The sequence below is a fragment of the Filicampus tigris genome, chromosome 1, assembly GCF_054856515.1.
Source record: "Filicampus tigris isolate MCC_2025a chromosome 1, RoL_Ftig_1.0, whole genome shotgun sequence".
Taxonomy (NCBI): domain Eukaryota; kingdom Metazoa; phylum Chordata; class Actinopteri; order Syngnathiformes; family Syngnathidae; genus Filicampus; species Filicampus tigris.
In genome coordinates, this window is record NC_141217.1 from 9,951,558 (window position 1) to 9,977,401 (window position 25,844).

Below are 25,844 nucleotides of genomic sequence, written 5' to 3' on the forward strand. Positions count from 1 at the left end.
TAGTGCCCCCCCAGGAGCAATTAACAGTCAACAGAGCTTGTCGTTATATGTTTCTATTTATTTTTGTTTTTCATCGTAGAGTAGTAGTAGTATACGCTGCCGTTGATATGATTCTTTGCTGTTGTCTTCAGATGTGGCAGGTCAACAAAGGAACATATCAACCAAGGGCTGGTTGATCGGGACCATGTGTGCCGTGGTGCTCCTCACGCTCGTTGTCCTCACCGTGTGCTTTTTGCGGAGGAACCAAGGTGGCAAGTATGCAGGTACGCCGCCGCCTGGAAGACAAGACATGCTCGCCATGGAGAAAGGTCAGTTAGTCTTTCAACGGGGTTTGCTTTAGGGTCTCCTGTGTCTTTTGGGGAAGTCAACCAAAATATTGCTACCTTGGCTGACATTTGTACAGCATCATCCCCTTTGTTGGGATGTAACTTAGTGTATCTGAGCGCCTTTTCACCTTTGTTTTGGTTGACCTCCTGAAAGAGTGGGCCTCAACCCTACTCCCCCAACCTCTTTGCATCATGCATGCATGTTCCATGTTTGCATAGTATCCTATCAGGCCTGACACCAGTGAGTAAAGTGATGTATCACGACAGGCTGAAACTGTCCTGAGAATTTAGTAGGACATGCAGGACTACTTGAACAGTTTGTCAGTTGAGGAAGCTTGAGTGGAACACAAATCCAGAATCCAAACAAAAACAGGGCGAGATTGGACATTCCAAAATGACTCAGCATCAGCTGTTGCTCTATTGTTTCCAACCATTGAATTTTATGCTGCATTCACACCAACTCCGTTGGGAGCGTTTCTGGCGGTGCGTTTCAATTGGAGTCAATGTAGTTCGCGCGGGCGGGCTCGGTTGCGTGCGGGGCGGCGCGAATGATGTGTTTGGAGCGGTGGGACACGGGGCGAAGCACCAAAAGTCCGCCCGTTCGCCCCATTCGTCGCATATAAAAAAATTAACTTTTTTGCCATTTTACCTTGCGGCAGCCAATCAGCATCGGGCATACTACGTCACACACAGCCACACGGCGTCCTGTTCACTCGGCAGCTTTTTTATTTATTTATTTTTTTTACAGTTCTTGAACTTTACCAAAACAGCAATATTGTTAGCATTAGCATAGTGTGTCGGCCACTTGATTGCGATGTTGAAAAATGCTGTCATCGTCTACTACCAAGCGAAGCCCCTCCCCTCTCCGCTGTGCGCGAATGAGCGGCTGCTGCATTCAGGTTTCAATTTTCCCGCAGTCAAACACGAGCGAATGAGGCGAAACGGAACGCTTCATTTGCGATTGGTGTGTACGTAGCATTAGTGTTTACAGTAGTTCTTAGAAGTTTAACACATTTTCCATTATTTTTTTACTGTTCACTTTTTTTTTTATCACACCCTGATCTCCTTAAGCTCTAATTTATTTCAGTAAAGGCTTTTATAATAATAGAGGAACACATAAATGATAACAATAGAAAAAAAGTATCATTGTTGAAATCTGTGCACGCAGGTAATGCTTACCCGATATTTATTTGTTGTTTTGCTGTTAACAACCGCATCCTTTTTTTTGCATGCAAATGAGGTGTTCTGTTATTCCTTATGTAAAAAACAGGAACAAAATTATTTCGATGAATTATGGTAATTTTCTCAAATCTCATATCAAACTGGAATTGTGTCAAATGACAAGAAAAACACATTTCTGTCAATATTTCATTGTTTTGTTAATTTTGTTTGTTCTGTTTGTTAATGCTGCAATCTTTAAGCTGTAGTAATTACAAATCGTTCATCCTCCTTATGTATGTAAAATTAGTATTGGCAAATGTCCTAATACTCTACTATTGAGCCTAGGGGTGTGAACAATAATCATTTTTTCGTTGCATCGTTCGTTTTATTAAAACGATTCTGCATCGTTTCAGACTTATTAATAAACAATGTTTAAAGCATAAAATAAAAAATAAAAAACTAAAACGATGTGCAAGCGTTTACGTTCGTTTGTACATCAAACGTCTGTGCCGATCGACGCTTACGTGACAAGATGGCGGGACAAACAAAACTTAATTCCGGGAACCCAACAAAGATGACACTGTACCACCCAGACCTGATTGCTGCGATAGACCTGTCGGAGATGATAAACAGCCTACTCACTCAGTCAGGTGCTCTTGCAACTCTCCCACCAAACTCCGAAAGAGTAAGGGAAAAGTACCAAATCCATTGCAGAGTACATTGCATCACAACTGTGCCCGTCTAGGGAGATTCTTGCTCTCTGGTTCACTTCGCCAACAGTCATTTTTCACATAATGTTCAACACTGCCCTCTGCTGTAATGCACAATGTCACGTCCAACATAAACTACATGTGAAATAAAGGTCACCAATTGAAATATCATCCATCCATCCATCCATTATCTATACCGCTTTATCCTCACGAGGGTCGCGCGGGTGCTTTTGTTCGGGCAGTAGGCAGTGTATACCCTGAACTGGTTGCCAGCAAGTCGCAGGGCAAATTGCAATATCATTCAAAAGAAAATATACTACATCAGGTCCTACATTAGGTTAAATAAAAGCAGTTTCATTACTAAATTACACAGTAATGTCAATCAGATGATGCATATTGCACTTAAAGTCTTAAAATACAGGTTACGCTAAATGAGATTAAATAGGTTTTAATAATGTTTTTGTTACAGGAGAAGTTGCAGACATTTGTTACAACAAATGCTGCCATTGGCACTTCTTGAAATTTGTGTTGACACACGTAAACAAGGTTGCCTTGCTACTTTAATTAAAGTCAAAGAGTGAAGTATAAATCCTTGCTCTTCCTTGAGTTATGCAATTGTTTTAAAAAGCTACCAGTGTTTTAGATTAACTATAAAATGTAAGCTATTGTAGTGATTCATCGGAATCGGATCGAATCGTGGGCCTTTTAATCGTTATCGGACTGAATCGTGAGGTACCCATGGATTCTCACCCCTAATTGAGCCCATATTGTTTTCCCTCACATCAGTCATATTAGGTGTATAATACAATACTTGTGTTCAATGTGTCTTCCCCGAACCTGCAGGTATCCCAAATTATGCTGTTAGGATGGCTTTCATTAATGAGGAAGTTTTTATCAATTCTCTCCTACATACAATGCGCTACAGAGTTCCTACTAAATTTTCAGCGGAACAGGCTCTGCCAAGCTAGCTAGTGCATGTGAAAATTGTTTTGCATACCTGTGTAAAACGCTACTTCTGAATAAAACCCTTGTCAAGGCGGATAAAACCGAAACTGACTTCTCACCTGTGCTTCTGCACCTGCTGGGCCTCAGTGCTTCCTCAGAGCAGAGAGATACTCATTCTCCTCACATGTGCTTTATTTCCTCACAAACTGTCTTCTCCCTTGCTACCCACCTCAGCGTGGGTAGCTTTTGACAAGTATTGAACAATTTCACAAGCACTTTTGGACCTCACATCTTTTCCCATCCAGTTCTTTATATAAAAAGAACTTTTCTTCTCAGTTCAATTTCAAAAGCAAGAATTCATAAAAAAAAAAGTAAGGAAGGATAGAAGCTCTTCCTGCACACATTTGAGAGAATGTTTACACATGCCATTTGTCATTATCCCCCAAAGCATTTCATTCCTGTCCTTTGAAATTTACTCTGGCATGCACTCAAATGCTTTCGTGTGGATTTTTGATTATTTCAGCTTGGATGTTAAGTGGTGTTTTGCTCTTTTCTCCAGGCATTGCCTGGCAGAAAACTAACAAAATGTTTTAGAGGTGCAATGATTAGTTGATTAATCGTCAACTAATCGGATATCAGATTAATTCATAACTATTTTTTATAATTGGTTAATCGTTTAGAGACCTCGTTTGGTTTAAAATTGTACAAATCCTCGGGATTTCAGCCTCTCAATAGTAAATGCGTTCAGATTTCTGTAGTCATCCATGAAAGCAGACTGATTCTGTTTGTGTTGAATCAAAATGAAACATTTGCAAACATCTGCTTTTACTTTGGAAAACAATGATTAACATTCTTTGCCAGATTAATCGATTATTGAAATAAACGTTAGTTGCGGCCCAAACATGATTCATTGCTGTTTTGGGCTATCCTTCGGTGGACACACACAAGAACCCTGAGGATTGTATGAAGTATTATTGCAGGTGTGCACATTTTTGCTCCTGTCGGTCCAGATAAAACAAAACCATGTATAATAGCCAAAATGCCCCCATTGTTTTTGCAGTGAAAGAGAAGGAAGACATCCACCCTGATGAGGAGTCGCAAGCAATGAATGATGACACCTTCTGTGAATACAGGTGAGCTGCAGCATTTGATATTAAGGCAAAGAACCAATGATCATTGTGTGCAGAGCCGGCAAGCCCATTAGACAATAAAGGCAAATGCTCGGCACCGTGGCCACCAGTGGGGAACCACAAAATCGAGAAAACAAATCTCCAATTTAATTTTATTGAAACTTGTTATTCATTATTTAACTTTTACAATGGATGAACTAACATGGATTCAAATGTCCTCTGTAAGGGGAGGGCCGAATTTATTATCCATGTAACACCAGAGAACTTTGTGAACATGTCAACGACCAAAGCTCTCTCTTCATTGTTTAGCCGGTTACTTGACATGATTGCCATACATAAATGAACACAAAACAATTATTTGAAAATAATAATTTTTTTGTCAAAATAATTGACATTGGAGAAATATCCACGGCACACCTGATGATATCTCACGGCACACTAATGTGCCATGGCACACTGGTTGAGAATCACTGCTCGCTATGATAAAAGTTGCCGATGGAGGGGGGCAACATGTCATACCTCGCCTAGTGGGCTACATTGGGTCGGGCCGGCTCTGATTGCGTGTCATGAAGAAGCTACACGTTGAACACACTTTCATTTTCTTTCACTGTCATTTCTTTCTTCCCCATTCAAAAAGCAAAACGTCTGTTCATGAGATTTACGAGGACGAGCCTAGAAGACACTTTTCAACTTTCCGTCATGAAATTGGCTAGGTAATCACACAGTGTAAATCAGACTAGTTGGACTAGGACCCAATAGATGTGTAGTGTGCCCTTTAAGCGGATACAGAGCCTTTTTAATTGGTCTGTGTATCGACTTGTGTGTAGTTTGTGTATTGCTTGTAGCATCAGTAGTTTATTGCAGTAATTTAGAATGTGCATGTATGTGTTTTTTGTGCCTCTAATTTATTGTTGTGTTATCATTCACACTGAATATATAAATGGGCACTTCATCTAAAAGATCTGAGTTCTGATACGAGAGATGTACGGTGTTGTCTTACTGATGAGCCATGACCATGCTCTTAAACACATCTCAAATCATCGTCCTGCATTGAGATTAATTCAAATATGTGTTAATCCATTCCAGCCCCACAAAAAAACACCAACAATTTTTTTTAACCTAAAAAAATAAAAGGCTTGCACTTTATGAAAACATACAGAAAAAACATAATTCAACAAAACGTAAAGAGGTGTTTGTGCTCCTTCTAATGTGTGCGCCTTGGCCACCAGGAGACGTATCACACTGTCATGCATAATGCCAAAGTAGAATTTCAAAACTACAGTGTGTGTGACTCCGTAAGGCCCAGTAAATTAATATAAACTGTTTTTCACAGAGGGTATATGCCTGCGTGTATTGTTATATTGTGTGTTTACATGTGTTGCTGCACTGTTTGTGTTCAAATAGTCTTTGCCACAGATTTGTTTGGAACATTGTTAAAAATAATAGTAATGCATCAGATTTATATCGCACTTTTCTCGACAACCGGACACACAAAGCGCTCACAATAGATACATCGTCCATGCCCTCACACATTTACACTCTGGTGGTTCTTTACCACGTATGTAGGCATGGGGCAGGCTGAGGGAAGTGTGGCTGCCAATGTGCGCATACAACCCCTCCGACCATCGCCGAATATTCACACCCAGCCGTGCACCAGTGTGAGTGGCACTGGAGGCAAGGTGGGTGAAGTGTCTTGCCTAAGGACACAACGATGCATGACTCAGACAGAGCGGGATTCAAACTGACGACCCTCCGGTTACCGAACGACTCGCTCAACCGCTTGAGCCAACGGCCGCCCCGCGTAATCTGATTAATGATTTACTAACTTGTGTTTATGCCACACTTTGTGAAGTTGAATCTTAAAAGGCTGCACGTCAGTGTTTCTTCTTAGGTGAGAACGCTCGGTAAAGTAGATGAATAAACATTCATATAAAATGGATCATTTGCCTTCATTTTAGCATAAACCCATCCTGTAAGACCATAACATTGATGTAATAAATGTTAATATAATAAATCTGATATTGTTTATTGCAATACAGATTATTATATTACTTGTGTTTGTTAGTGAATACATGAGAAGAGGACCTTGAAAAAAATGGATATCAAATCACAATATTGAGGGGGGAAAAAAAAGCACAATTATTTTTCAAAATCATTCAGCCCTAGTTATAACTACCACAGCAAGAATGCTAGTTTTGTTAGCTCTGGTGTTTTTCGTTGTGGGTTCTATAGTCATGCCCAGCACAAGTCTGGCCCACAGCCCGGTCTAGCTATGCGCATGGGTGGAGCTTTCGTTCTTTTGGGATTTTCGTAGACACACAGTTAGAAAGGGGTGTTTGCACCGTTGTGGGGGTAAACACAGCCAATTGGTTCATTTTCGTAGTCCAGTCTAGCATGGACTGTATTTACGCCGCAGCTGACACGCCTGCTAATTTGGTGACAGAAAGTAATTGTTTATGAAAATAGAGCCCCAAACGTTTTGGCCAGCGAGTGCGTGTGCATCACGTCATTTTCCATAACTGCAGCACCATCAATTCTGCCAGTCTGTGTGGCGCGGGCATCTATGTGCAAGGAGCAAGGCCGATAGAGAGGGAAACATATGAGAAAAGGGCACCAGAATAAACGCGTCTCCTCTTTCAGCACCAGAGACAGCAGCATTGACGTGTCAACAGCCCAGTGAGGCCACTTTATGTTTCAGGGCCACGGGAAAGGGTCAGAGATGCTAACCTGCGCAGTCCACAGGTGGAAATGGATCAATGAGTCACGCAGACCTAAATCACATATTCAAGTGCACAAGACGTTTGCAGCAGCGCCCTTTTTGCTACATGGGGCTAGAGATGGGTGGGCGGGGGTGAACTTGGCTGGTGGATTGGAGGATATTGTAGTATTCAGCTTTTTATGGTAGCAAAGTTGAATTCCAGTTGGAAAGAAAATGCTGGCCTGCCTAATGGACAAATACACCCTTTAACAGACACTCAGTGTAGATTGATGAGATTTCAACTTGTTATTTTTGGATGCCAAGGGTAAATCTCTTCTTTACAAATTGGTTGAAAGAAATCGCAGTTTACACTGTTGATTCCAACCAACGTCACACAATCGTCAACGTGCATTCTAGCATTTTACAGCCGCCCAGTGGAGATCCGATCGATTTCAATGGTTTTCAAAAACCGTTACACCCCTATTGTTTGTTCAAGCCCCGCAGCTCTGCTTACCTTTGGCTTCCGCGAGATAGTGCTTTGATGCAGTTCACTTGGAAATGGCAGATTTTTCCCAAGCCCAGCGGCCAAGTCATGAGCGGAGAATTGTAACATCAGCGTAAGGCAAAATTGAGAGCAGACATATTTGCAGAACTAGGCAGCGAGCAAAAGTTTAATTTCACACAGTGACCAGGCACCCCAGAGACACAAGTGTACTGTATGTACGCAAGCAATTAAAAAGGCAATTTTCTATATTATGCCCTCTTTTAAACAGACTGTGTTTTTACATCAAAAGGAAACTTTTTAATAAATGCTGTAACTTTCTCAAGTGTCATTCGTGTGCGTTGGTGTTTTGTGTTGTCGGTGCTATGCTGACAGAAAGGAGAATCGATCGAATCTCATTTTGCTTGAGACCACTGCTTGCTGTTTTTGTGACAATGATGTGTTTGTTTGTACACACACAAAAGAACTCGCCTAAAATAGCCCTTTCTGCCTTCTTCCATTCTGAACATCGTGAGTCCCAATTGCGCGCTGGCTGCCAATTGCATTCCCGTGACGCTTGCCAGGACAATAATTCAACAGGAAGAAACGTGTTGTCTTGGGTGTCTTCGAAATGTTCATGCGCTGTAGCTCCGGGATGGCATAAGAAGGTTTCTCTCTAGCCCCAAAGCAATTTGCGGGCATGAAGGCAATGCTGGCCAATCGCTCTGACTCACTCACTGCTGTGCACACGCTGACATGGCTCAAACACACTTTGGGTTGCTTTAGAGATTGTTTTCATCCACGCGTTTCACCCAGACGGAGGTCATTGTATGACACCAACTACTGTTGAGCTGTCCCTGTGAAGCAATGGAACCACATTGGATTTGGACCCATTCCACTTCAGCCACTTCTGTCACATCCACAGAGCTCCCAGTAGTCTGCACTCTACTGACTTAATGGGCTCTTATTTTCGTAGACGGCGCATGTGAGCTTGACGTAAAAAGTGGCACATCATGAGTTTTGTTCTGGGGCAAGTCTAGTTTACCAACTTTGGGAATTTGGCAGACTGTGCTGCATGTTTTCCTTCACACGCTCGCGTAGCAGCTGACGGTTTGGTAAACTGAAAGTAAACAATACTTTAATCCGGCTCCAAGCAGCTCTAAGTTGTAGCGCAGCTGGTGTAATGTAATTTGGGGGAATTTGATGTAGATGCAGACGGAACGATACTGCGCTCCGCTGATGTGTGCTGATGTCATCGTATTTCATTCATGAATATAGCAACAGCACGCATTGAACTGGGCTACTAGTGAAAAGTCAGTCCGACTCGCCAACAGAGGGCCATTTGAATTTAGAGGCGGACCGGCCTATAGACGGGTACTATTTTTTTCCTCCCGAAAAAAAAGGCGAATGACGGACAACGGAAGGGTACCCACGCTGCAGACGGATGACGAATAAAGGACGTTCAATTTTCAGTAAAATGCCCAGTTCTGCAAATTACATTTCAAACATGAATAACAACTGGCAATTAAATGTTCCCGTAACTTTTTAATTCAATAACAGGCAAATATGTAAAAAAATATATATATATATTCACCAGTACAGGCAAGGGTTCATTTGAAACATGGCATTTAGTTGAAATTAAATGTTCACTGAACTTTTGGATTTAAAAACAGGGAAATCAGTAACAGTCTGCTTGCAAATGAGGCAGACACAATTGTTGCGGATTTCAGTGAAAAATAGTTTGATTTCAACCTTTCCTTAACCCAGTGCTTCTCAATTATTTTCTGTTACGCCCCCCTAGCAAGAAGAAAACAATTCGGGCCCCCCACCCCACCACCCACTCTCCGCCGCAACTATAAATAATAGCATTCGTCTATAAAATAGTTATAGGTACACCTCTGCATAACATCGTATCCTTGTTAACAAGAAAGAGATATAGTTCAACTTACGAGAATAACCCTATTAAGAATTTAGATTTATTGTAGTACGGCGGAAAAAAAGTATGTTCCTCAGGGTCACACGCGCCCCCCTCATCATCGCGGCGCCCCCCCCCCTCACTATTTGAGAAGGTCGTCTTTGGAGTCACCCTTGAAAACCTGACATTTTTGCCACCTACAAAATAATTAATATCTCAGCCCCTGTAGCAGACAGAAACATAATTCCAAAAGAATTTGAAAGCTTGGACATGAGGCTTTCACACAGGCCCGAGTTTATTCATCTTTACTGTTTCAATCAAAGGTGGAAGTGAAGCGCTATTTTTAATTTTTTTTTAATTGAGTGGTAATTACCATGCTGTATTGTCTCACAAAGACGTTGAAATCGTCATTGTCTACCTATATCTTAACCATACATCACGTTTGGATGGTTTCACGGCTTTAAAGTCCGCAAGCGTGTCGTCTATATCACTGCCGTGACTTATAGTAGAGCTACCGCGGTGTCTGCCATTACTCCTCGGAAAAATTCCGGATATGCTCCGACAACTCACGACAGCGTCATATGTTTATTCTGATGCATTTCATTGGCTTAGAGACCGAGACCAATTGGATTAAAAATAAAGAAAATGATGTGTACGCTTTCCGGCTTTAAAGAGAGAAACACGCAACAGCACTCCCAGCTTTAGTGGTAGAAACGCGGTTATGCGCTCCCGTCCTTAATGGGCTAAGTTGTCGGCCCTCGCTGTAAACCTTCCCTTTTTTATTCATTGTCGCCACTTTAGAAACTTTCCGGAAAGGGTAACGCAGGGTTATGGAGTGCTACTGCCCTCATGTGTGTAAATGTTAAATTGCATTTAGTGTATTCTATATGCTTGTCAACGAGGCTATGGGCCAGACGTTATTAATTTTATGACAGACTGCGGGCCGGATAAAATTTGACCGCGGGCCGCATTTGGCCCCCGGGTTGGACTTTGGACATGTCTGATTTAAAGGGAATAAGAGGAGCTTCTTCCATTGACCGCAAATCAATTGACTGTGTTCATTCCCACAATGGCATAAACATCCCTTTAAACTGCACCTGCCTATGAAAATACCAAAGAAAAGAAACATTTTGTTTGTTCGGTTGTTTTTTTTTGCTACTGTATTGTTGGAAAACGTGGACCATTTGCTGTTTTGTTCATCTTAAAGATTTTATGCTTTCATAATTGTTTATTGTGTTTACCTATCAAATGTCCACACTCATTTGCAGAGAAGTTTGGTAGGGCCTCAGTAGGAACAGAATAAATTCTGGAGACAGATTTGATAAAAGTGGAACTCCACAAACTGTATTCACTCACATGAAGTTAGCCAGCTGCAGGGTTTTCCTCAGTGTACAAATCATCATGGCAAAATCCAGAAGTGGGATGTGCCATCGATGACAGTGCTGATCCCATATTGGATCATTCTACCTTGGCGAGGTCATAGCAAAGAGAAAATAGTATTCGCCAAATGGCTATTTAAACATGTTAAGAAGGGGCTACATTGCACGTTGGTGTCTGTTTTAAGGAATTTGACATGCTATAAAGTGCCTTCAGATCAAAACACTACTCACTCAAAATGATGACATCTTACGCTTTTCTTAATGTTGACAGTTTGAATATAAATATTTGTGCAACTCCAGTGTATTGCTGGAGGGAGTGTTGGGATTTCAATGGAAAAGTGAGACTGCTCCTATCTGTTTAGAATGCCTCTCATGCTTGGTTTCATGAAGCTGTTCTGACTGCCATCCCCCCAGAGTGCCCTTAGCCTGGCTATGATGTTGTTTTCTTGGCTTTAAAGCTGGATCCGGGCCTCACTTATGCCCTTCTAGTCTCTGAAGGCAATAAGCCACCCACTGCTTTGCCACGTGTCCGGAGAGCTGACAAGTGGTAATTATGCTACAGATGATTTCTCTTAAGAGACAGCCCTCTGCTGCTTTGCCCTGCTGTGCATTGCAGGAACAGCAGGTGTCATGGCTCAGGGTCTGCTTCCAGCCACGAAGGGGATTCTATTTCTTTTACCTTCAGCTAGTTTTCTGATTTTGTTTTGAAGCAGAGCTTTCCAAAAAGGACCACATTCATGGCTATGTTGTTTGCCTGTGCAAACTTTTGTCAAATTTTTGTCAATCTTTCCAAGAAGGCATATTGGCCGTCCATGTGGTTAGGTAAAGAATAGAGGGTGACATGGGGGTGGATTCTCACTCCTGTCCCATCTCACTCCCACAAAAAAACCATAGTAAAAAAAAGTGCAGTCCCGGTGAAAACGACTCCTACTCAGAATGACTCCCACTCCTGTACCGCTCCCATTTTGGAGGTCAGCTACATCAAAAAGAAAAACAAACGCTTGTTGCCCCCTCTTCATCATGGACTCCCCCACTCCCGTGAACTTTTTACCCTGTCTGTTCCAAATCAAAGGTAAAGTTGACTCCCATCCCGCAAAAATGTTAGCCTCTAGTTAAGAAAAACAAAGAAAGGCTAAATTATTGAGACCATTCCATTCAAGAGTGATAAACCTACAATGGTCACTGAAATAACTGAAAACTGTGATTGGCTCGAGCTCACGCATGGACATTACAGAAACTAGATGGATGGATCTTCGGAAGATGAAAGTAATCTTTTTTTGTTTAAAAGCAGTTTTTGGCTAGGTCCACTGATAGTGTAGTGGTACACACGCCTGAGTTGTGTGCGGGCAGCGTGGGATCGATTCCCGCTCAGTGACAGTGTCTATGTGTGCCCTGCGACTGGCTGGCGACCAGTTCGGGGTGTAGTCTGCCTTCGCCCATTGACGGCTGGGATAGGCTCCAGCAATTCCCCGCGACCCTGTATAGGATAAGCGGTTTGGAAGATGACATGACATGACAGTTTTTGGCTTTATTTTCATCCATCCATTATCGGTACCGCTTATCCTCACAAGGGTCGCGGGCGTGCTGGAGCCAATATCAGCTGTCTTCAGGCAGTAGGCGGGGGACACCCCGACTTGGTTGCCAGCCGATCGCAGGGCACACAGAGACAAACAAACATCCACACTCACAACCACACCTAGGGGCAATTTAGAGTGTCCAATCAACTTACCATGCATGTTTTTGGAATGTGGGAGGAAACCGGAGTACCCGGAGAAAGCCGCTTTATTTTCATGTTTCATGCAAAAAAATGTACAAAGCAACAATCAGAGGGACCAATTATTTAATGACTCAAATACTCACCAAAGCTCCTGCACCGAATGGGCCACAATGGAAAGAAGCCAGAGTGAGTTTTAGTGTTTCTCATGCACAGGCAAAGTGGGCATGTTGCTCATTTCAGTAGTATGTTTGACATGGCAGAAAATGCTTACTGGTCCTTACAGTTTGCTCTGACAGCTTTTAAAAAGACATGATTTGTTAAAACACTTTAAAACTTTATAAAACCTGTAGATAAGATGCCGAAACTTCCTCCTTGGACCTGATGTTTCTGTGCTGCCCTGTAACCAAGTCGGTACAGGTCAATGGCCAGACAAAAGTAATTACTGTGGGCCTGGTGATGTGCCTCCACTCCATCACCCAGCTTCTTGTGGGGGGGGCCGCGGGAAAGCTTTGTTGCACCACCAGCTGAGGCCAACTTAGACCGAACATCCCGAAGGAGCTGCGACACAAAAGCATTCAGCCTTTTTTCTTTTTTTTTTTCCCTCCTTTTTTTTTTTTTTTTTTTATCAGCGCATTCAAAGTCACTGTGGGCGGGCAGCGGTGTCCGTGGCATTACACCGCTCTTCGATAACAGCCACTTATCTTCACTGCGCAACAGTCATCAGCCAAAGGAGGTTTGATAAGAGTTGAAATGTGGACCGCATGTGGCCTGCATGGTAAAACCGCCTAATGGAATAGAATGAAATAAGAAAGATAAGATTGCTTATTAAAAGTCCACATGAAGGAGACCTTTGAAATTTCCACATGCGCCTTTGAGCTCAAAATGTGTTGGACAAAGGCGTCACACTATTGTGGGCTACAATTGTTTCTCTAAGTACTTTATATGACTATTCTATCATAGCATTAAATGAAAATGAAAAAATATCAGACATTTGTAGAAAATCTATTTTTAAAGGAAATCAAATTTGTTGAAAATTTGCGTTTTTAAAAGATCCAGTATTATAAACCTTTTCACACTTGGATTGTGGGCTTCTTTAATATAGACCTACAAACCGGTATTTTAATTGCATTAGCACCAATTTAAAAGCACATTTTGTGAAATGTCAAGTCCGGTCCTTTTTTGTCATTCTAATTTTGTGTGACACCACCACTGCGCAGCATGCACAGATCATCTTTTTGTATTACCGTCTAAACTTTGTATTTAATTATTGTTAATGTTGAAACTCATTATCAGCCTGATTTTTGGCTCTCACGGCGGGTGCGATCTCACTGCATGAACTAAAAATTAATGCACTTTGTTTTTTAATAATAGGTTTTAAGTAGCGCTTTTCAGGATCATGGAAGCACGTTACATTTAATGTTACGTGCTGAGGACAGTTTCAATTTTTTTTTCATCTTTCCCCAGCTACTGCAGCTCGCTTAGAGGCCCCACCCCTCACCCCAAGAGAAGACACAACTCTCACTGATAAATAGCATCCACCTCTGCGCATTACTGCTTTGTGTTGTGAATACTGAATCAAAGGAGGGAGAGTGGTTTAGGGAATTAGAAAGCAGGACAGCAAGGGAGAAATATCCTGTTTTGAGGTGACCTCCTGTCTTGTCGTGAGACACCAGCAAAGTTGGCCAGTTGCCTGCTCTTAAATTGGCATCTAATCTCCTCAGTCCTGGTGTGCGCCCCTTGGGAATACCAGGAATGACAGGCTGTTTGTCTGGAATTGTATATGCCCCCACCTCTCTCCTCTACCCTCCTTTCTTATTCCTCGCCCTTTCTCAATCTCAGCCTTCAACACCAACCCTCCTCACACACACACGCACACACGTCCTGTTTTTTTACGGTGCTTGGAATGAGCTAGACTCTTGCAATTTCCATCATGGGCCCTAAAGAGATTTGAAATTGCCTTTGGTCCTGGAGTCTGGGCAATTAGCAATTAGTGAAGTGATTGTAGCAAGCCCTTGCTGCCTCCCTTGTGCCATGCAGCCACTGCATCTGCACCCTGCTCGCAACCCGCACTGATGCAGTGAAACCAGAAGAACTTGCCTTGTGAGTTTGGGCCAAGCATTTGATAGTTTGGACGTGATTTGCTTTTTCAGCGTTTTTGCTCTGTGTGACGTTGTGTGTTTGCTTATAGAGTAAAGAAGTCTCCACGGGCCAGACGTGAAGCTTGCCTTGTTGTGCTCTACGATGTCTTTGTATATGCATTGCACTACTGACCCCGGTCTGTTGTTGATGGCAGTGACAGTGATGAAAAGCCACTGAGGGGTAGCTCGTGTTCCCTGAATGGCGATGATGCGGTCGGGGACAGCGTCAGCAGAGACAGCCTGGTCGACTACGCCGACGGTGGAGGAGAATTCAGTGAGGACGGCTCCTTTATCGGGGAATATTCAGCACACAAACAAGGAGGATCTGTCACAGAGCCCAACGGATTCAGCCCTGTCACTGCCTAATGTCAAGCTTCCTTTCAGATTCTGAAAGAATTGCTGTATATTAAGCTTTCACAACATTACATATAGCACACATAATGTGAAGCAATAGAAATGTCTTTTATAACAAATGTTGCCAAGAGACTGTAAAGACAAGTGTTTTTTGTACATAGTGTAAGACAATGAACTGAATGATTGGATTGAGGATTTTATTATGATAATTAATAAAAAAAAAATTTTTAAATCATTTATTTATTTTCTTTTACCTGTCAGTCACATTCTGTTGATATAATGTGTTTACACAGTGATCTGAACCAACACGTATTCAAATACATACATTTAAGACCATCATATCCTGCCCCTGTTTTTTGGGGTGAAAACGTTTTGGGTTTTTTTTTTTTTTGTCTTCTGGCTGGAAATTAAGAAATACTGTGCAAGTGCAAGAAATATACAAGTGGTATAATTAGTTCCTCAAATCATCCATTTTCTACAACCCTCATCTTTGTTTGGGATTGCGAATGAGCTGGAGCCTATATCAGCTGATTCCATGCGAGAGATGGGGTCCACCCTGAACTGGCTGTTATCCAATCGCAGACCACATAGAGTATAGGCAAACAACCATCCACACCCGCATTCCAGTGGTCAATTTAGTCTTGAGTTAACTTAATGTATGTGGGAGAAAGTTGGAGTACCAAGAGAAAGTGTAAATGAGTAAACATAAGATTTAAATACATTAAAGTACTTATAGAAACGTTTTAAAGAAGTATGTATATCTATGACAGTATCACAACACAAATTCAGACTTGAGTCCTGTTGGGGGAAATATTGTGGTAACTAAGCAAAATATATGTTAAAACCCTGGTCACCTTAACTGTAAAAGGTTTAGGTTTGTCACTCAGTGATTTGTCAGTTCGAGCCGGAAACAACCACATGAACTCGCTGGCTCCTCTAAGATAAGGAAACCCCTTTTGACTGGGAACCCCACATAGATATTTATACATGTGTTTGCACTAAACGGTGTCTTGACATTGCCCTGATTACACAGAGTATATTTGTTGCAGTTAGCACTGCTTTTAAACTAGTTGCTTGGATAAGGCAAGGGCTTAGCACATTCTTAAGAGGTGTGGGGCAGGCCAATAACCAGAGATGGCCATTCCGTCAGACTGACGGGCGCCCGTTTTGCTGACTAATGACGGGAATGACGGACCAAGCACTGACGGAAGTGGATTTTCGTTCGTCAATGAGACCGTCACTAACCGCGTCCATCAGTGACGGACGGATACCTGTTTTACTGACCTTTTTTGGTTGGGTTGGGGGACGGACTGACAGATCGACAGACTTAAGACGGACTAAGTGACAAACTGACTCACGGGCTGATAAATGATGGACAGGTACACAGGCAGCTGACGGATGACGAATGACGGACCAGCAAAATTTAGTAAAATGGCCACTTCTGCCAATAACAAATACTAAGAGTACAAATCAATCATATATCCATTTTTAATGAACGAAAACAGGTATTTTTTGATTCTTGGTCCTACAGCAATAGAACCAAACAAATGTATTAGTCCCCCAGGCAGTTGCTAAAGTAGGTTTATTGTTGGGTATTGTCTTTTTAAGGCTTTATTATTTATCTATGGACATGATTTCATGCTAAGAGACCAATTACATGATATTTTAAAGCAAGAAACTTTGTATTGATCATCTTGAAATGATTGTTTTTGTTAATGTTGTTATTGGTTTATCTTATACTTGTACAATATAATTGTGTTTTTAAATAATCCATTATTTATGCACCAAGTGACCTAAGGGACACAAATGGGAGAAACCAAGGTGTGATCTTGCAAAGGGTCAAACATTCAAATCCAGAAATCCCTTTTTCCCCCACCACTGACCTCACTTTAGTATTGTCATGCATAATGCACATTGCTCAAATATTAATCAAGGATATACTTTACATGATTCCAATGAAATAAGTGCTAAATATTTCATTGGCTTGAAGCTCGTTTTATTTAGTTGTTCAACTTCAGGATTGAAAGAGTGTAGAGAGAGAGAGAGAGAGAGAGAGAGATAAAAAAAGGTTGAGTTGTTTTTGTTGTTGTTGTTGTTGTTGTTGTTGTGGGCCTATCACGTGGTGCATAGCAGATGCAAATTTTGTTTTAAACTGACTAGATTAAACATAACCTTATCGAAGAAGGTAGCTGTGAAATTGTTGTCAATCTTAACTGAAGCATCTCCCATGGTACCAATTATCGCAGTGCCTTTGTTCTCAGGAAATATACATTACCTTTTGATTCAGGCCTTACAACGACAGAAAAATACCCAACAAGCGAAGATTGCAGATGATTTGACTCAAAAACCTGTCTAGCATGCAAAACATTCACATTGCCTCCCTGATTAACTCGATTAATTCTGAACCGTTCCTATAAAAACGTACAAGTTCTGAAACTAAACGTATGCAACCAATCTACTTGTTAAACCACAACTGTCTAGCACAACACTTATTCTGTTTTATGTTTGTGCTCGTCACTTGTTGCTAGGCAGAGTGGATAGTGTTCAATCATTTAAAAAAAGGTACATACATATAGTCACCGAATTGGGGCTTAAAGTGTCATTCTAACTGAAACATATGAAGGAAATTACTACAAAAGAAATACAAATTTTGCGCTGTATTCCATTTTTGTCACATTCTTACATTACTCAAATCAGAATTGAATTGTAGTAAACATTTCTCAAAACAATTCCTACAAATATGAAAACATTACGACTTGTACACAAAAAAACATATTTTCTCTCAAAATCCTCATTATATTTCCGAAAGCGAAATATCTGTCATTGAACATGTCAGTGCCATCAGAACGAAGTTCCTGTGTCATTGTGTACGGATAAGGCAGTCAAATTAATTAGTCATGTTGTCAAAAAGTAGTAAGGATGTTCTGTTGTAAACTATGGCTACGTTTTGATGGGAATTATGTAGAATTGTATTGGATGTGGTTTGAGTACAAGAGACTGGACAAGATTCACTTAAACTCTTTTTCTGATTATATTGTCATTTATTGACGAACCATGACATTGTGATACAGAAAGAGACAGCAAATCATGCAAAATAAATAAATAAAACCAAAGTGAAAGTGTGAACATAGGACAATCTCCTTAAAGAAAACTGAAAGTGCAATGCTTTACAGGGCAGTCTCATTCCACCTCGTGATGATCGTGTCTGTCGGGCCATCCACATCTCATCTCATTTCATCCACATCACAATGGATATCTTTTGCAATCCCGTGTTGGAAAGAATCTTTTGGAATGTCTTATCCATCCTCTACAGCCATCTGCGCTGATGTCATCATTTGTGTGTGTGGCTAGTGATCATATGCTTTCCACCTCCACACTGAGAAAAAATCCTCAATGGGGTTAAGGAATGGGTTATAGGATGAGAGGAACTGCATTGAAAATGCAATTGGTTAAATTTAACAAAAACTTTTTTCGGTGTAGACAAGTCATCTTCAATCTGACCCCTCTCTTGTTCAGGGATGACGTTCCTGTAAAGCAGGGGTGTCAAACAAATTTTTTGTCACGGGCCACATCGTAGTTATGGTGCCCCTGGAAGGGTCCTTATGACTCTGAACCCATATAGATGTATGATTGCCTTATATGATCACATATATACAACAAATTGATGTATATCTAGTTTTGAAATTATCCAACCATCCATTATCGATACCGCTTATCCTCATAAGGGTCGATGAGCGTACTGGAGTCTATCCCAGCTGTCTTCGGGCAGCAGGCGGGGGACACCCTGAATTGGTTGCCAGCCAATTGCAAGGCACACAGAGACAAACATCCACACTCACAATCACACCTAGGGGCAATTTAGACAGTCCAATCAACTTACCATGCATGTTTTTGGAATGTGGGAGGAAACACGGAGAAAACCCACGCAGGCACGGGGAGAACATGCAAACTCCACACAGGGAGGCCGGTGCCGGGATCGAACCCACAGCTTCTGAACCGTGAGGCGGACGTGCTAACCAGTCTATAGTTTATAGTTTATTTATATAGTTTATAAATGTGTTAATGGTCTTGGGCCATCTAATTTATCCGATTTGCTTTTATCATACCAACCCTCGCGGATCCAGAGGTCCTCTGGCGCCGGCCTTTTAATTATTCCAAGGGTGAGGACCAAAACGCATGGCGAGGCTGCATTCAGTCATTTTGGTCCTCAACTTTGGAATAGCCTGCCAGAGGATGTCAGGTCCGCAGAGACTGTTGGTATTTTCAAGAGGAAGCTCAAGACACACCTTTTTAGTTTGGCTTTTAACTAATTTGAAGTAATTTATCTTTTCTTTCGACTGAGGATTATTCTTTTTTTATCTTACTGATTCTAGTTCTCAGACTATATTACTGTTTAGTTTTTTAGTTGTGTTGTTCTCTGTTGTTGTTAGCTTTTAGCTCCAGTGTTTTCTCATGGGGGGGTGGCTGCCCTTCTCGCAGGGGCCGTCATCGCAGGGGCTCCTTGGGTCCGGGTGGCCGGGGGCCTCTACACTTTGTTTGGGGCCCACCCGGTTGATCTGGGCTGGGGGTCTCTGTGGTGGTGGCACCCCTGTGGCCCTGGGCTGTCATTCCCCTCAGCGTGGATGAGCTCCCCTTGGGTATCCTTTCCTCATATGGTTTCTCTGTGCCTTGTTATGTCTTTCTAACACAGTTTATCAGGTTGTGTGCTTTGTGTGTGTGTGTGGGGGTGTGTGCGTCTGTGTGAGTGCTGATGTACTGGTGGAAATATGTCTTTGGGTTTGTTGGGAGGGAGGGCAGAAACGAGTCTTCTTTTTATGTTGTGTTTTGGATGTTTTACAGCACTTTGAGTTGCATTTTTATGTATGAAAAGTGCTATATAAATAAAATGTGATTGATTGATTGATGTGGTGAACAATTTGTCAAAACCACTGTTGGGGCTTCCAGCCATTAAAGCTTTGACCCTTGTGAAGCGAATACACACAGTTCAAGTGGGAGAAGATGTTATAAAGTGCTATCCCACAGTCTTCAGAGGACTGGGGAAACTTAGAACACCATACAACTATGACCAGGTGCCACACCATATGCTCTGTCCGCTCCACGTCGGGTTCCCTTCCCATTACGCGACAAGGTGAAGATCGAACTGGACCGGATGGAGGCTATGGGGGTGATCGAAGGTCACACAACCCACTCCATGGTGTGCAGGCCTGGTTGTGTTGCCAAAACCGAGTGACTGAGATTGTGTGTAGACATGACACATGTGAATGAGTGGGTGCAACAGGAAAGACACATGCTGCCAAACGTGGTTCACTCACTGGTGATGTTGACGGGAGCAAAAATATTCACCAAATTGGATTCCACGTGAGGGTTTTGACAGATTCCCCTGACTGAAAACAGCGCTCTCCTGACGACGGTCATCACTCCATTTGGTCGCTATTGTTTCAACAGGCTGCTGTTTGGAATATCCTCAGCCCCAGAACATTTCCAGCGAAGGATGACACAAATTCTGGAGGGCTGTGACGGTGTGCTATGTCATGCTGACGATATCTTAGTGTATGGGAAAGACCAGACTGAACAAGATACCAGACTACACCAGGTGCTGAGGAGACTGTGAGGAGGGCCTAACTTTGAATAAGGACAAATGTGAATTTGCCAAAAGCACACTAATGTTTCTTGGACAAGATCTCTCAACAGAAGGTGTTAAGCCTGACCCAGGCAAGGTCAGAGCCATACTGGAGATGCCAGAGCCCACCTGCATTGCTGATGTCAGGCGAGTAATGGGCATGGCTAACTACCTGGGCAAGTTCAGGCCTCACCTTTCCTCATATGCACAGCCCCTAACGGTCCTTCAGTCAGAGAAGACAGAATGGTGCTGGGGGACACCACAGAGAGAAGCTTTTCGGAGGCTAAAATCTGAACTGAGCTCACCCAGAGTCCTGGCTGTATACTCACCTTATGCAGAGACGTGCGTGTTGGCTGATGCTTCGTCATTTGGGATAGGTTGTGTTCATCTCCAGACAGCTATCTGATGCGGTGAAACGTTACGCTCTGATCGAGAAGGAGGCCCTCGCAGTAACCTGGGCATGTGAACGCCTACAGTCATACTTACTAGGGATGAACTTCACAATTGAGACTGATCACAAGCCGTTGGTTCCTTTGCTGAGTTCGAAAGCGCTGGATGAGCCTCCTCCTCGGGTCTTGAGATTTCGACTGAGACTGTTAAAGTTCACCTACAACATTGTACACGTGCCAGGAAAGCAACTAGTCACGGCAGACACACTGTTATGATCTCCAGTGCGTCACTTAGCCACACAGGAAGAGAAAGAGCTGGATGCAGACGTCCAAATTTTCGTGGACTCAATCAGACTGTGTCTTACAGCCACTGAAGCAAGATTGCAACAGTTTGCAGAGAAGCAGAAAGAGGAGCCAATTTGCAGTAAATTGAGATATTACTGCCAAACAGAGTGGCCTGACAGAGCTCACCTGCCAGCTGATATCGTACCCTACTGGTATGCGAGAAATGACCTTTCCATGTCCGGAGACCTGCTCCTGAAGGGACAAAGGAATGTTATTCCCAGCTCCTGAAGGGTCATCAAGGGATTGGAAAGTGCAGAGCGAAGGCTCGTCAGTCAGTCTGGTGGCCAGGGCTCTCAAATGATATTAAAAACATGGTGGAAAACTGTCCCGCGTGTATCAAGCACAGGCCCACTCAGCGGGAACCCCTGATATCTACTCCTATACCTGAGAGACCGTGGCAACGTGTTGGAACTGATCTGTTCATCTGGAAAGAGAAAACCTGCCTGGTAATGATAGATTATTTCTCTCGCTACATTGAAGTGGCACACCTCCATGTCGCATCAGCCGGAACAGTCACAGCGGCACTAAAGATCATCTTTGCTCGGCATGGAGTTCCTGCGGTGCTCATGTCGGACAACAGGCCACAGTTTGCTGCTTCCCTCTTTAAGGACTTTGCCAGAGAGTACGGCTTTACTCACATGACCAGCAGCCCGTGATACCCACATGACAATGGTGAGGCTGAGCAAGCAGTGGCCACCATCAAAGGATTATGAAAAGAGGGGGAACACACTATGCAAAAGTGTTGCTTAGTTTTCGAGCTACCCCTCTAGAGAACGGTTACTCTCCAGCCCAACTATTCGTGGGAAGACAATTAAGGACTACACTCCCACAAGTGCCCAAAACACTGAGTCCACGCTGGCCAAACATCAGTTCCAAAGCACAGAGACTCAAGGAAAACGAAGACAAGTGGAATATTACAACAGACACCACAGAACACGTAGTCAATCTGAGTTACGCCCTGGCCAAAGCGTATGGATCACTACAGAGAGCACTCACGGGACGGTGGTACAGTAGACGGATACCCCCAGATCATACCTCGTCAGAACAGAGGATGGACTGTTGAGGAGAAACCGTACACACTTGCGACGCGGGACACCTGTTGCTCTTTCTCCATCAATTTAGATTATCACAAACACATTCGCTTTTTCTCTCTTCTCAAAAGAGTATTTTTATCATAACTAATAATCTTCAACAAGAGAATGAGTATATCTTGCAGTTGAACTGAATTGCATTCAAACTCAACAAAATTACATTGAAATCATTATAACGGTTGCCTTCTAACGTCTCGCTCATACACTTGCTGCGATTAACGTGCGGCATTTTAACGGGGATTACAGTCGTGATCGTCCACATTACTAACATTGCTGGTTTCGTTTCAAGCATTGCACTTCACACACAAATGAGTTTCGCTTTTCACACAAAGAAACAACCCGCAAATGCCCAAGAGCCGAAAGAAATGAACAAAAGAATATATCGAGTTGCCGCGTCATACTTTCTCGACGCCATTACACAGGATCACCGACCGCGCTATTTAAATACACACTTCTATCTTACATGTAAGACATCACTGGGTATACATATGTTCTTACAAATATTTGTAATCAGTAGTAAAAATAAGTAAGTAACTGACCTGGAAGTATGAAAAATAACACACATAAATCAGCGACGCGGGACACCTGTTGCTCTTTCTCCATCAACTTGGATTATGAGCCACACTTCCGCAGTACATCGCGATGTGCCTGTGACGCTGCAGGTCAGTACAGCCACCCAGCGTCGACTTTGCACAACAATATATTGCAATAATCTCTGAATATGAATTACACAGAATAACATACAACAATTACAAAAACCCCAAAATGACTTTCATTGAAATTAATTTAAAAATATATATACAAAAACACTTATTTTGTGAGTATCACACATGTACATAAAGTTGTGCAATGGTTCACTTACTTCCAGTAGCATTACACTGTATGCTATATCCAGAAGACAAAAAGAGTTTTACTAATTATTTATATTTTCGTTTTGGACAAGATAGTTTCATAAATTTCATGCATATGCTAATACAGTGTAGACTCATAATTTATAGAGCCATAGCAAATGTGCATATACTGAAAAACATTTGGAGTCATATTTCCTTGGAAAAAAATTGATAATAATAAAGTCACTTCAGGGTTGAGAAACAAAGCCACAACTTTCAGGTTGGGAGACGGCCGCTGTACCACCCGAGCCATGCTGCTCCTACGATGGGTTAGTCAGTGTATTGCAGGTACCTGGTGGAATACTTGTACGTCCAAAAGGAAACTGTTCTTGGAGTCCCAAATCCGCTGCCAGGTAGTCTCACACCTCTTCCTCTTCTCTCTGGCTGTTGACACCATCCGATTCATTGTCCTCCATTGTCAGACATTGTAAGAATGTCTTTTGCTCCAGCTATATATAGGCTATACTCGCCAGTTGATTTTTCACAAGGTGCACCTTTGAGCTATTTCAGAAAAACAGCTGATGAGTAGGTGATCTAATACTTCACACATTTTCCCTGGTTTGAGAGGGTCACAATTCACCTGTCAAAAAAAGTACGGAAAGTCTAATAGAAATTTATAGCAATGTGCTTGACATATTATGATGACTTGTTCAATTATTTTGCATAAAGACTTATGCGATCAAATAATACCAAAATAGTGTGGGGTGGGAGACAATTCTACAGAGACACATTTCAATCAACATAACATAAGCAACTGAATTATATAGAAAACAGCAGAGAATTGTACATACGGTAATCATTTGCATGGAGGGAGCAAAGCTTTTGCAAATTGCTCAAAAGAACTGCTTTTTTGATGTGCACAAGTGACACAATGATGTGAAAATTAAACAAGTAGTTTTGCAAATTTCCAGTCTGATCTCAGAAATGTACTAAAATGACTGAGAAAAACTGTAAATATAGAAGATGTATTCTATCAAAAGAAAAAAAGTGGCAAAAAAAAGTCATTTTACAAATTACTCACAATTGGGGTTTGTGTGGTGAGATTTGACTACCAGTATAAGTAATTTTATTCAGCCTGCAACATCTTCCGCCTTCATGTTGATAGGTTTCCTGTGTCCATTTTCAACAAACTCACAGCTGTAAAAGTCTGTCTATAGTCTGCTGAATCAAAAATACCCAAAGCAGGCCTGGTATAGAGCAGTCTGTAAAGCACTCGCTGTCTCATGGTAAGATAAAGGTCATATACAGCGATAATCCTGGTATTGTCAGGGATGACGCCTTCATCCGTTTCAAAATTGCTTTCTCCCCAACAGATGCTAAAACCCCAGAACAACAACAAACCATTACGCCGGTCAAAGCTGCCATGAGGGTCACACGAAAGGTCCTTTTCATGTGAGGACATGCAGGTGACCTTTTCAAAAGCCCTGGTTGAGTAACAGCTCGGGCGCCAATGTTAACATCCGTTTGGCTAGGTTCACACTACAGGTCTTAATGCTCAATTCGGATTTTTTGAAAAATATCAGATTTTTAGTTTAAGCGTTCATATTACATTATAAATGTGACCTCGGTCTTGTCTGCTGTATAAACACATGTATTCATTCATGTCGCCAAAGTGACCCGCATGCGCTGAAGGAGAGACGAGTCACTCATGACATATTGTTTGTATGTGATGAGGTGAGACTTTTCTATCTCATTTCATGGAGACATCACTAACGATGACATCACGTCATAACCGTGCGTAAAAAAATGAATCGATCTGAACCGTGGCTGAATGACTACTATCACCATTAATGTGCACTTTATGCTTCATGTTTCAAGTTGGATTAAATTAAAGTAAAATATAAAGTCAATAGTGTTACTCAAAACAACTTTGACGATTCAATCCTTGCCAGCACTTTCCCTCCGCCTGCGCGGAGCATATTTTGGGCTCCGGATGACGTCAGTGTCAGATATATACTACCTGGACGTTCAGACCGTGGTCGCATTGCAAAAAATCAGATATATATCCGATCTAGGACCACATATAAAAGTGACCCAGGTTGGAGTTGAAAAAAATCGCAATTGAGCCGTTCAGACTGTCATAACAACATCAGATACAGGTCGAATATGGGCAAAAAAATTCCGATCTGGATCACATTTTCCTGCGGTGTGAACCAAGCCTTTGATTGTTGCATCGTTGCATGTGATAAGGAAGCCTGGGGGAGCCAGGGGGAACGGTTACAGGTTTACAGTTTAGAAGTAGTGGCAGTTGTAGTAGTAATAACAGTAGTTCCAGTAGTAGAAATACTACAACTGCAGAAGTAGTAGTAGTAATAGTCATACCTATTTGAGAGTCTATTTCAACAAATACTGATCTATGAAGACAGAAAGGCAGATATGGATGGATGGATGGATGGATGGATGGATGGATGGATGGATAGATGGATAGATGGATAGATGGATAGATAGATAGATAGATGAAATTAACAGAGCTGGGCATTTGACCCTTTTTTGCCGGCCCGTCCTCCGTTCGGGACCTGGGTACTCTTCTGGCCTCGTCCCTTCATCCTTATAAA

General features: G+C 42.2%; 1 protein-coding gene and 1 long non-coding RNA gene across 15 annotated transcripts in view; one reads left to right on the plus strand and one right to left on the minus strand.

The window, feature by feature from the left end:
* chl1a (cell adhesion molecule L1-like a) overlaps positions 1-15,189 on the plus strand; it is a 51,651-nt gene extending 36,462 nt beyond the window's left edge. For 9 of the 14 annotated variants that reach the window (XM_086051358.1, XM_086051404.1, XM_086051396.1 and 6 more), the window contains 3 exons: positions 132-308; positions 4,203-4,275; positions 14,756-15,189. In XM_086051358.1, coding sequence (XP_085907484.1) covers positions 132-308; positions 4,203-4,275; positions 14,756-14,966 — 461 coding nt within the window. In that variant the 3' untranslated portion in view covers positions 14,967-15,189. Of the gene's footprint in view, positions 1-131; positions 309-4,202; positions 4,276-4,909; positions 4,986-14,755 lie in introns of all 14 variants that reach the window. The other 5 variants (XM_086051387.1, XM_086051471.1, XM_086051461.1 and 2 more) reach the window with 3 other exon arrangements.
* LOC147152707 (uncharacterized) lies at positions 38-2,258 on the minus strand. The gene is made up of 2 exons (XR_015089534.1): positions 2,130-2,258; positions 38-275 (listed from the first exon to the last, which is right to left on the minus strand). It is a non-coding gene; the product is annotated as an uncharacterized LOC147152707 (long non-coding RNA).
* Positions 15,190-25,844: the final 10,655 nt, after the last annotated feature.